The 12366-nt window shown below is 40.7% G+C and overlaps 1 protein-coding gene across 2 annotated transcripts in view; it reads left to right on the forward strand.

Moving 5' to 3' along the window:
* Positions 1-8824, forward strand: part of acads (acyl-CoA dehydrogenase short chain) — a 56020-nt gene extending 47196 nt beyond the window's left edge. For both annotated transcript variants that reach the window (XM_034193074.1, XM_034193075.1), the window contains 4 exons: positions 972-1109; positions 1214-1309; positions 7780-7836; positions 7927-8824. In XM_034193074.1, the coding sequence (XP_034048965.1) occupies positions 972-1109; positions 1214-1309; positions 7780-7836; positions 7927-8079 (444 nt within the window). In that variant the 3' untranslated portion in view covers positions 8080-8824. The remainder of the gene's footprint in view (positions 1-971; positions 1110-1213; positions 1310-7779; positions 7837-7926) is intronic.
* Positions 8825-12366: the final 3542 nt, after the last annotated feature.

The raw sequence follows: 12366 nt of genomic DNA on the forward strand, positions 1-12366 counted from the left end.
CGTTCATTGCGCCCCCTGTTGTGGGTCCGTGTACCTACACTTTCACAACAAGAAAGTTGCCATTTGAAATGACTTTAGTTTTGTGTCATGTCTGTGATCTGCTTTTTTTCTACAAAATTAAATAACTGAATGAACATCCTCCGAGGCCGGTGATTCCATAATTTTTGCCAGGGGTTGTACTATAGAAGAAGTACGATTTATACTCGAGTGCGACTAGATAGGTTTTTCCTCTTCCACTGGCATTTTCTAACAGGTACAACGTACATTAGGGAAAAGACGTTACTCACGTGAAGAACATGAAGCATGTTAACCACAGTGGGAAAAGCATTTTAGGAAGTAAAACAACCTCTAGTCTGGAAAAAAATCATGCACATGGAGCAGCACTGTATTTGCCTCTCAGATCAGTAGGTCATCCTTTCTCTTGTAAGTTTCACGTTGTGTGTATCTTCTAAAAACACTGCACACCTTATTGCCAATTTGGTGATTGATTTTTAATTTGTATTTCTGGTGGCAATTCACTGCCAGAATTTTCTCTCTGTCAGTCAAATATTAGAATGAATTTGTCAGTAAAATGTGATGTTTTTCAAAAAAGAAAAAGTTTGATCCAAGTCACAGAATTAGTATGGAGTACTGATAAGTGTTGAGTTTGTGTTCATGACTGAGATCATCAGCAAAGTGAAACGGGAGAAGATTGGAAAACCGGGAGGGTTTTGTTGTTGTTGTTTTTTGTTTTAGAAAATATGATCATTAACTGTATTTTTTTTTAATATATATATATATATATATATATATATGTGGCGCTTTGTAAATCTGGGCTTTTTCAAATGTAAGCCACAGCAAAGATGTTGCATTCAAGTAATCAATGCCACTCTTTGAGTGTAGTTTGTAACATTGTTTCCCAGGAACATGTCTGCAGAATATGTCTACAAAGATTTATTCCTTTTGTAACAGTAGCTTTCCAACACATTCAGCAAACTCTGGACAGCGGCCGTATAGGCATCGCAGCCCAGGCTCTTGGCATTGCTCAAGCCTCTCTGGACTGCGCTGCAGACTACGCACAAAAACGCAACGCATTTGGAGCGCCAATTAGCAAGCTGCAGGCAATACAGGTAACAGAACCTCCTCTCATCCACTGTTTAACTTCACCTGAACATAAAGCAAGTATTTCCCCCCCGATCATGTAGTAACACTGATAAACTTTCTCATTGTTTAGTTCAAACTGGCTGATATGGCTGTGGCAATAGAGAGCGCTCGTCTACTCACCTGGAAAGCTGCACTTCTCCGAGATTTGAAGAAACCCTTCACTAAGGTATACAGTCACCACACAATAACTTTCTTACACCACATGCCACCACCCAGGCAGAAAACTGGTCCATCCCCTTTTTCCTGCTGCAAACTGGTAATATTTTGACATGCCCTTAGCTTTTTCCACTTGCTGAGTTGTTTAGTAATGAGGCATGGATCATGCACACAGAAACGCACCACATGGCCAGAATATCATAGGTGACATTCTGTCACGATGCAAGTTGTGTGTCTCATCTGAGTCATTTGACACAAAGTCCTGCCAGTGGTACCCAAGGACCTTCCAAAGAAACAGTGTACCAAAAACGTTCAGTCATCACGTCAGGTCACTAGTCAGCATCCAGGTCTCACAACCATACAATAAGACTGGATGGAAACACCGGGACTCCAAGGACGTGTACCTTCGTTATCCTGTACAGGCACCTACATCGCCAAACACCTCTGTTCATCAACCTAATAACTCACTCAATTTTGCGTACGTGTCTCTTAATCTTAAAGTCCGAGGACCCAGAAACATGAATATCACCGGTGAGATAAATGAACAAGTCAAGAAGTGAAGAAGTTAACAAGTTCGACACTTTCACTGCAAACAGAAACACTTCTGATGGCCGAGTCCATGAAGTCATTGAAAGCTTGGATGTTAATACAAAGTAAAAAATAAATCAAACAACTGGATAATGTTTCTAATAGAGTCAGATGTTTCAGATAGCATCCGCTGTCTTTCATCAGTGGACTGTGAATGAAGCTGAGTGATATGTAATGTCCTATGTAAATGACTGGCTGAGTGGTGTGTAAATGAATCTCTGATGTAATGAAGTAGCTCCTTTAGATGGACCACAAGAGTTACTAATCTCTCTGGGGGGTGGCAGGGCAGGGTCCCACTTACTGGAGAGTTCTACATGCTGTGCTCCTTTCCTGTTCAGGGTGGGGTTGTAGATCCACTCATAGATGGCCTCTCTTACCAGCATGGGTCAGGATCCAGGATGTCAGTTGACTTGAGGTTGAAGGAGTGTCCTTTGTTTTGTTCCAAGTGGTGGTATATGGCTGAGGAGTAGTGTTGCTTGTACCTCTCCGGTCGACTGGTTTCACCAATGTAGGTGTCATTACATGGGGACTTCTCACCCTGGAGTCTGTAGGTGACATTGTCCTTGATGCTGTTGTGAGGTCCTTGGGTGTACCCATTTCTGTCGAGGGTAGAGCAGGGTTTGAAGTTTTTGGCAGTGTTAAAGATCTGGAGTTTTTCTGACACCCCTTGAATGTATGGGATGGTGATGTTCACTGTGTTTTTTTTGTTAAGTGGTTTACATTTATGTGGTTTCTTGAACTCGTCACCAATGCCACACTTGGTCAAAACATTTTGGAAGTGCTTGAGTTTGTTTGTCTTAGCTTTGTCTGAGATGATGATGGTGTTCACTCAGTGGACGAGCGTTGTTAACACTGCAAGGTTTTCGTCCAAGGGATGGTGAGATTCAAAGGTTAGATACTGATCTGTGTGTATCGGTTTTCGGTACACCTCAACCTTAAGATGGCCATCTTCTTCCTGACTTGAACTTAATGTTGTCATCCACCCAGTTGTTGTGATCAAGGAAGTCATCTGCTACCCTCTTCTTGAGTCGGCACCACGTGTTGTCCAAGTACCTGACCTAGTTGGCTGGGGAAGGCGCTAAGTGCTTCCTTCTCAAACTTCTCCATGTACAAGTTCACCACTATTTGAGACACTGGTGAGCCCATGACACAACTGTGCAGTTGTTGGTAAAACTTTCTGTTGTAAGTGCACCCAAGATAAAGTTCTCAAAGTTGGTCAGCAAACATGTTCACTCTCTCTCTGAGGGTGTCCTCAGCCTTCAGGGATTCCTTCACTATGGCAACCACCCCGTTACGGGGTATGCAAGTAAAGAGAAAACAGACGTCATATGATGTAATGATTTCATCTTCCTTCACGGTCCTTGATCCTTGATCTTATGGATGCAGTCCACATTGTTCTGCACATGTTGTGACATACTCACCAATGGTGGCTAAGTCCAGTGATGCTTGATAGAAATCATGCTAATTCATCATACCTCACTGTTCCCACACTGGAAACTATGGGCCGTAAGGAAATGTCCTTTTTGTGGATCTTGGGAAGTCCATAGAAGGCTGTTTTCCTGTGAGGCTGAAGCTTGAGACAGGTGGCACGAGCAAGAAACCCCTCCTTCTCTAACTTCTTGATGGCTGCATGTGATCTTCACTATGTATCGGGTATTTTTTCAGCAGCAAATAGGTCTTCCTGTCCCCATAAAGGTCCTGTACTTTTGTGTCATATTGATCTTTGTCCAAAACCACTGTACTGTACATCTACCTCGGCAGGGTAGATGTTGTCCATCTAATGGGGCTACTTCATTATATCAGAGACCCTTTCACATCATTCAAGGATGAATTTATAATAGGACATTACAGTAGTGTTCAGAATAATAGTAGTGCTATGTGACTAAAAAGATTAATCCAGGTTTTGAGTATATTTCTTATTGTTACATAGGAAACAAGGTACCAGTAGATTCAGTAGATTCTCACAAAACCAATAAGACCAAGCATTCATGATATGCACACTCTTATGGCTATGAAATTGGGCTATTAGTAAAAAAAAGTAGAAAAGGGGGTGTTCACAATAATACAACCCCTGGCAAAAATTATGGAATCACCGGCCTCGGAGGATGTTCATTCAGTTGTTTAATTTTGTGGAAAAAAAGCAGATCACAGACATGACACAAAACTAAAGTCATTTCAAATGGCAACTTTCTGGCTTTAAGAAACACTATAAGAAATCAAGAAAAAAAGATTGTGGCAGTCAGTAACGGTTACTTTTTTAGACCAAGCAGAGGAAAAAAATATGGAATCACTCAATTCTGAGGAATAAATTATGGAATCACCCTGTAAATTTCCATCCCCCAAACTAAAACCTGCATCAAATCAGATCTGCTCGTTGACATTGACCCTATGCCATGACATTGATCCTATGTGTCTTTTTGCAAGGAACGTTTTCACAGTTTTTGCTCTATGGCAAGATGCATTATCATCTTGAAAAATGATTTCATCATCCCCAAACATCCTTTCAATTGTCCAAAATATCAACGTAAACTTGTGCATTTATTGATGATGTAATGACAGCCATCTCCCCAGTGCCTTTACCTGACATGCAGCCACATATCATCAATGACTGTGGAAATTTAGATTTTCTCTTCAGGCAATCATCTTTATAAATCTCATTGGAATGGCACCAAACAAAAGTTCCAGCATCATGACCTTGCCCAATGCAGATTTGAGATTCATCACTGAATATCACTTTCATCCAGTCATCCACAGTCCACGATTGCTTTTCCTTAGCCCATTGTAACCTTGTTTATTCTGTTTAGGTGTTAATGATGGCTTTCGTTTAGCTTTTCTGTATGTAAATCCCATTTCCTTTAGGCGGTTTCTTAGAGTTCAGTCATAGACGTTGACTCCAGTTTCCTCCCATTCGTTCCTCATTTGTTTTGTTGTGCATTTTTGGATTTTTGAGACATATTGCTTTAAGTTTTCTGTCTTGATGCTTTGATGTCTTCCTTGGTCTACCAGTATGTTTGCCTTTAACAACCTTCCCATGTTGTTTGTATTTGGTCCAGAGTTTAGACACAGCTGACTGTGAATAACCAACATCTTTTGCAACATTGCATGATGATTTACTCTCTTTTAAGAGTTTGATAATCCTCTCCTTTGTTTCAACTGACATCTCTCATGTTGGAGCCATGATTCATGTCAGTCCACTTGGTGCAACAGCTCTCCAAGGTGTGATCACTCCTTTTTAGATGCAGACTAATGAGCAGATCTGATATGATGCAGGTGTTAGTTTTGGGAATGAAAATTTACAGGGTGATTCCATAATTTTTTCCTCAGAATTGAGTGAGTCCATATTTTTTTTCCCTCTGCTTAGTCTAAAAAAGTAACCGTTACTGACTGCCACAATCTTTTTTTCTTGATTTCTTATAGTGTTTCTTAAAGCCAGAAAGTTGCCATTTGAAATGACTTTAGTTTTGTGTCATGTGTGTGATCTGCTTTTTTTCTACAAAATTAAACAACTGAATGAACATCCTCCGAGGCCGGTGATTCCATAATTTTTGCCAGGGGTTGTAGTAGCATCTGCTGTTGACGCTACAAACTCAAAACTATTGTGTTCAAACTGCTTTTTTTAGCAATCCTGTGAATCACTAAACTAGTATTTAGTTGTATAACCACAGTTTTTCATGATTTCTTCACATCTGGTAGGCATTAATTTTGTTGGTTTGGAACCAAGATTTTGCTCATTTACTAGTGTGCTTGTCATTGTCATTGTCTTGTTGAAACACCCATTTCAAGGGCATGTCCTCTTCAGCATAAGGCAACATGACCTCCTCAAGTATTTTGACATAGCCAAACTGATCCATGATACCTGGTATGCGATATATCAATCAATTTCAATCAATTTTTTTTATATATAGCGCCAAATCACAACAAACAGTTGCCCCAAGGCGCCTTGTATTGTAAGGCAAGGCCATACAATAATAGGCCCAACACCATAGTAGGAGAAACATGCCCATGCCCATATCATGATGCTTGCACCACCATGCTTCACTGTCTTCACTGTGAACTGTGGCTTGAATTCAGAGTTTGGGGGTCATCTCACAAACTGTCTGCGGCCCTTGGACCCAAAAAGAACAATTATACTCTCATCAGTCCACAAAATATTCCTCCATTTCTCTTTAGGCCAGTTGATGTGTTCTTTGGCAAATTGTAACCTCTTCTGCACATGTCTTTTATTTAACAGAGGGACTTTGAGGGGGATTCTTGCAAATAAATTAGCTTCACACAGGCGTCTTCTAACTGTCACAGCACTTACAGGTAACTCCAGATTGTCTTTGATCATCCTGGAGCTGATCAATAGGTGAGCCTTTGCCATTCTGGTTATTCTTCTGTCCATTTTGATGGTTGTTTTCCATTTTCTTCCACACGTCTCTGGTTTTTTTGTCCATTTTAAAGCATTGGAGATCATTGTAGATGAACAGCCTATAATTTTTTGCACCTGCGTATAGGTTTTCCCCTCTCCAACTTTTTATTCAAACTACGCTGTTCTTCTGAACAATGTCTTGAACGTCCCATTTTCCTCATGCTTTCAAAGAGAAAAGCATGTTCAACAGGTGCTGGCTTCATCCTTAAATAGGGGACACCTGATTCACACCTGTTTGTTCCACAAAATTGATGAACTCACTGACTGAATGCCGCACTACTATTATTGTGAACACCCCCTTTTCTACTTTTTTTTTTTTACTAATAGCCCAATTTCATAGCCTTAAGAGTGTGCATATCCTGAATGCTTGGTCTTGTTGGATTTGTGAGAATCTACTGAATCTACTGGTACCTTGTTTCCCATGTAACAATAAGAAATATACTCAAAACCTGGATTAATCTTTTTAGTCACATAGCACTACTATTATTCTGAACACTACTGTACATGCCACTTGTCTTTAGAAACTCATTCACAGTTAGGGTTAGAAATGTCAAAATCTTTTAGAGACCTTATCCAGTCATTTGAATTATTTTGTAATTTTTTACCTGGATGTTTAACCTTCATTGGCACACCTGGATCTTAGTCTTCATCTAAGACATTCTCAGATCAGCACACAGAGCATTGTGTTCAAGATCAGCGAACATTTCCTTACCAACAAAGACAGCCATGTCACTCCACAACCTTGCCCAAGACTTCATCCATGCTAGCACTGAACAGAATAGGAATCAGAACACATCCTTGAGGAACACCAGAATTCACTGGGAAGAAGTCAAAGGCTCTATTTTCACTCCACACAGCTTTCATGGTATCTGTGTGATGTTGAGCAATTTTTAAATGATCCCATAAATTCTCAGGATGTCCCACAAAGCAGCCCAAACAACCAAACTGAATGATTTGAGATCAGCAACATTAGCAGCAAAGAAGCGCTGCAAATATTCACGCTTGTGTGTGATGAGTACTTAAACAGCTAGGAAGTGGAAGATGGTTCACTTTGGGTGTGAAACCACACTGATTTTGTCCCTGAGCAGCAAGAAACTGACACTGAATCCTGTTTGGAATGTCTCTTGTAAGTACTGTATCTGGCACAGAGAGCGACACGTTTGGTTTGTACCTGATGGTAGATCAGAAGCTTCTGTAACATCAGCCAATGAGCACTTTGTTTGACTGTTTGTGGTGGCAGTGAAGCATCATGAAAATGGGTCCCCAAAATCTTCTTTTCAAATATGTCCCAACAACATCTTGTCTAGTCGAGAAAAATATCGCTAATCTGAGTACCATGTCTTCCAGCAATCACAAGGGGGCACTTTTCTGTCTGTCATTCAGCTTTTCAGGATTTTGTCAGTCCTAAAATGCTTGGAGTTGTTCACATGAGTGTACTTTCTGTATAACATCAACCCCTTACTGTCCTTACTCTGTGACAGGAAGCAGCCATGGCTAAGCTAGCAGCATCCGAGGCCGCCACCTTCTGCTCACATCAGGTACTGTACCAACATCAAATGCTGTGTGCACTTTATATGTTATTTAAAGATAATTGATGTCTGTCTTTTATGTTTGTGTGGATCCGAAAGGCCATCCAGATTCTGGGTGGGATGGGCTACGTGTCGGATATGCCAGCAGAGAGGCACTACCGCGACGCTCGCATTACGGAGATCTACGAGGGCACCAGTGAGATCCAGAGGCTGGTTATCGCTGGACAGATACTGAAGGAATACCACGTGTAGCCATGCTGTTGGTGTTCCTGGTACAGCGTGCGCATCAGAGACTCCACGCTGTCACAGCGCCTCATCCGTAATGACAAAGCAGCTAACTGCTATCGCGCTGTAAGAAGTAGCACCAGCATTTGGTAGCTTGGGATGCTGGTGTCTGTCTCTGGCTTTATCTCAATCACCTCCATATTTTTTTTCTTGTATCAAGGAAATTTTTAAATCAATACCAACATGTTTCAGACATATTTTTGTTGCTTTGGAGGTAATTCTAAGAACTCCCTGACTCTTTCAAATTATGGCCTTGGGATCTCGAAAACCATATTTATGTTCAGACAGGCTCAGCTCTCACTTATATACACAGCAGAAATGCATGTTTTTAAAAATCACTTTTGAGTTTTGAAAACTTGAGAGGACACTTCCCACCAGAGGGCGCTGTCGAGCCTTTATACTGCCTGACCCAGTTCTTATGTCTTTAAATTAAACAGGAGGACACACAAATCACCTGAGGTGTTTCATCATTATTCAGATTACGCACTTATTTTGTGAATTATTTTGTTTTCTGGCTGACGTGTAGAAGAATGAACAGGAATTTTTCAGTCTGCCTGCATGTTTAAGATGAATTATGTGAATTTAAGAAGCTGTGTAATGAAATGTGATCATTTTCACAGACCTGTTGTGCCTCAGATCGAGATATTTAACTGTAATTTTTTGTGTAATTCACAAAATAAGATTGTTCATGATATTATAAGTTGAGAAATGCTTGTGTGTTTGTTTGTCTGTTTGTTCCCTTACTCCTCCAAAGTGCTTTGGCCAAACCGGCTGTGTGCGTTGAAACCAGAATTTCCATTAAAGGGTTTATTTTGGCAAAGATCAAGATCATTAGGGTAAAAAGTCAGGATTTTCACACTGATGTCCACCAAACTTGTGTATATGTAAATGGGCTCTGAAAATGCCAAGGCAACATCAAATTTTAGCAAAGACCAGTCAATGGGATGAAGGTCATTGGGGTTAAATGTTAAAATCTAGGTTTTTCACTCCAATTTGCATTGAATGTGGCATGCACACCTGTGGTGGTGGGTTTCACAATTGACCAGCATGGTCAGATTTGCCGAAAACAATCATGGGAGTCAAGGTTTGTTAGCCTACTACCAGATCCTGTTGATGATTTCTACCAAATTTTATAACAATGAAACTTGAACCTGAAATTGCCATTCTTTTCTCGTTTTTTTTTTTTTTTTTGGTCAGTCATATAATTTGACTTTCATCACAATTTGGACCAAATGTGGTGCACACTTCAGTGTATTGCAGAATTGCCCTGGAAAGGTCAGTCAGAGATCAGTTATTGGGGTCAAGGTTGTGGAAGTCACCTAAACGTCAGGTTGCTGCACCGTCTTCCTGCCCATGTGTGTGATTACCGAGCATCATTCAAATTCTACACTTTAAAAAGTGGTTGTAAACATTTAGGGCATTGATTGTGAAACACTGGGTACATGTAATAGGTTATCATCATTTTGCTCACGCGGCTCGACGCATGATGGTGTGAACTTCATTTCATTCTAATAGAGGACGCGATGGTCTAGTGGTTAAGCGTTGGGCTTCAGACCAAAAGATCCTCGATTCAAAACCTAGCCAGACCAGAAAATCACTGAGGACCCTTGGACAAGGTCCTTAATCCCCTAGTTGCTCCCGTTGTGTAGTCAGAGCCTTGCATGGCAGCACCCTGACATCGGGGTGTGAGTGTATATGGGTGAATGTGAGGCATAATTGTAAAGCACTGAGTTTCTGATGCAAATGGGAAAGCGCTTTATAAACGCAGTCCATTTCATTCAGGTAAGTTTTTTTATTTTTATTTAAGTTATGTTCCTGCTTGGGTTTGATCATATTGTAGCTGAGCCAGCCAGTGTTTTACACATTTTACTTAACCAGTAAATCTAAAAAAAATGTGTGGCTTTAATTTCAGCACAGCCTGTGTGATCCACTTCAAACTGAGCGTTCATGCACAACATATTCACAAAAACTCGCTTTTTCCTCCCTTGAGGAGCAGCAGGGCTGCCAGAGAGCTGTTCATTGTGGGCACTTCCGAAGTAAACAAAACATGCCAAAAACAAAAAAATAAATTCCAAAGCCTATGACTACCTTGTAAAGTGCAATGAGTGAAAAGACAGACTGAGAGGCGCGATATATTGTATAACTGAAAAACAAAACCATCATTGCGTGACTCCCTAGATGAAAAGACCACATGGAAAGGGCACCACACCACATCAGTGTAAAAAACAACTTGAAGTGCCATCCACCTGCTGTTTAAGCTCCTTTCACACTGTGTGTACAACCCCAATTCCAATTAAGTTGGGACTTTGTAAAATGTAAATAAAAACAATACAATGATTTGCAAATCCTCTTCAACCTATATTTAATTGAATACACCACAAAGACAAGATATTTAATGTTCACCCTTACCAAAAAGTAGTACATACAAGTATGTTTCAAGTATACTTCCAGTTTACTTTTTATATACTTATCAGTACTATTTTTTGGTAAGGGCAAACTGATAAACTTTATTGTTTTTGTGCAAATATTTGCTCATTTTGAAATGGATGCCTGCAACACATTTCAAAAAAGCTGGGACAGGGGCAATAAAAGACTGGGAAAGTTGGATTGAATCATGGATTCCATCATCTACAGTCCATAATAGCAGAAGATTCAGAGAATCTGGAGAATTTTCTACACATAAGCGGCAAGGCCGAAAACCAACATTGAATGCCTGTGACCTTTGATTCCTCAGGCGGCACTGCATTAAAATCCAACATCATTGTGTAAAGGATCTTACTCGTGGGCTCAGGAACACTTCCGAAAACCATTGTCAGTTAACACAGTTTGTCACTACATCTACAAGTGCAAGTTAAAACTCTACTATGCAAAGTGAAAACCATACATCAACATCCAGAAACGCCGCCGTCTTCTCTGGGCCCAAGCTCATTGGAAATATACAGATGCAAAGTGGAAAAATGTGCTGTGGTCTGATGAGTCCACATTTCAAACTGTTCTTGGAAATCATGGAAGTCGAGTCCTCCGGACAAAAGAGAAAAAGGACCATCCAGATTGTTACCAGCGGAAAGTTCAAAAGCCAGCATCTGTGATGGTATGGGGGTGTGTTAGTGCCCATGGCATGGGCAACTTACACATCTGTGATGGCACCATCAATGCTGAAAGGTACATCCAGGTTTTGGAGCAACACATGCTGTCATCCAAGCAACGTCTTTTTCAGGGACATCCCTGTTTATTTCAGCAAGACAATGCCAAGCCACATTCTGCACGTGTTACAACAGCGTGGCTTCGTAGTAAACGAGTGCGGGTACTAGACTGGCCTGCCTGCAGTCCAGACCTGTCGCCCATTGAAAATGTGTGGCACATTATGAACGGAGACCCCGGACTGTTGAACAACTGAAGTCGTACATTAAGCAAGAATGGGAAAGAATTCCACCGACAAAGCTTCAACAATTAGTGTCCTCGGTTCCCAAACGCTTATTGATTGTTAGAAGGAAAGGTGCTGTAACACAGTGGTAAACATACCACTGTGCCAGCTTTTTTGAAATGTGTTGCAGGCATCCATTTCAAAATTAGCAAATATTTGCACAAAAACAATAAAGTTTATCAGTTTGAACATTAAATATCTTGTCTTTGTGGTGTATTCAATTGAATATAGGCTGAAGAGGTTTTTCAAATCATTGTATTCTGTTTTTATTTACATTTTACACAATGCCCCCACTTAATTGGAATTGGGGTTATAATACTGACTACACTGAGCTTATGCAGCTCTACATGGCAATACACTGAGGGATGAAAAAAAATGTTACATTTTTTTCTTGGACTAGAGCACCAAACACAATGCACTCTATGCAAGTCTACACAACACTGCACTACTGTACACCAAGCCTCCAAAATTGTACACAACCCTACTTCAGTCTGGCGAAAAATCCTTTTAGGTTTTTTATCAGTACATACCTGCATTGCAAAATTTTATTTATCCCGCTGAACTTTGCTGGCAGTGAAGCTTCAAAATCACAGAAGAAGAAGAGGTGGCCCAAGCTTCCACGTCCACTATAACGCCTCATGGACGGATCACCAGTGAGAGGACATGTCCACGTCCACTATAACTCCATGTGAACAGATCGCACGCAGGATCGGTGGCTGCAGATCCGCCTCTCAAGTTCTCTCATTATTTCCAGGAGTTAATAAAGTCCATTAACTCCTGGAAATAATGTATTCTGAGTTTTTCCAATGTATCAAATCCATCTGCGTGTC

Source organism: Thalassophryne amazonica, chromosome 17, assembly GCF_902500255.1.
Source record: "Thalassophryne amazonica chromosome 17, fThaAma1.1, whole genome shotgun sequence".
In the NCBI taxonomy this organism is placed as follows: domain Eukaryota; kingdom Metazoa; phylum Chordata; class Actinopteri; order Batrachoidiformes; family Batrachoididae; genus Thalassophryne; species Thalassophryne amazonica.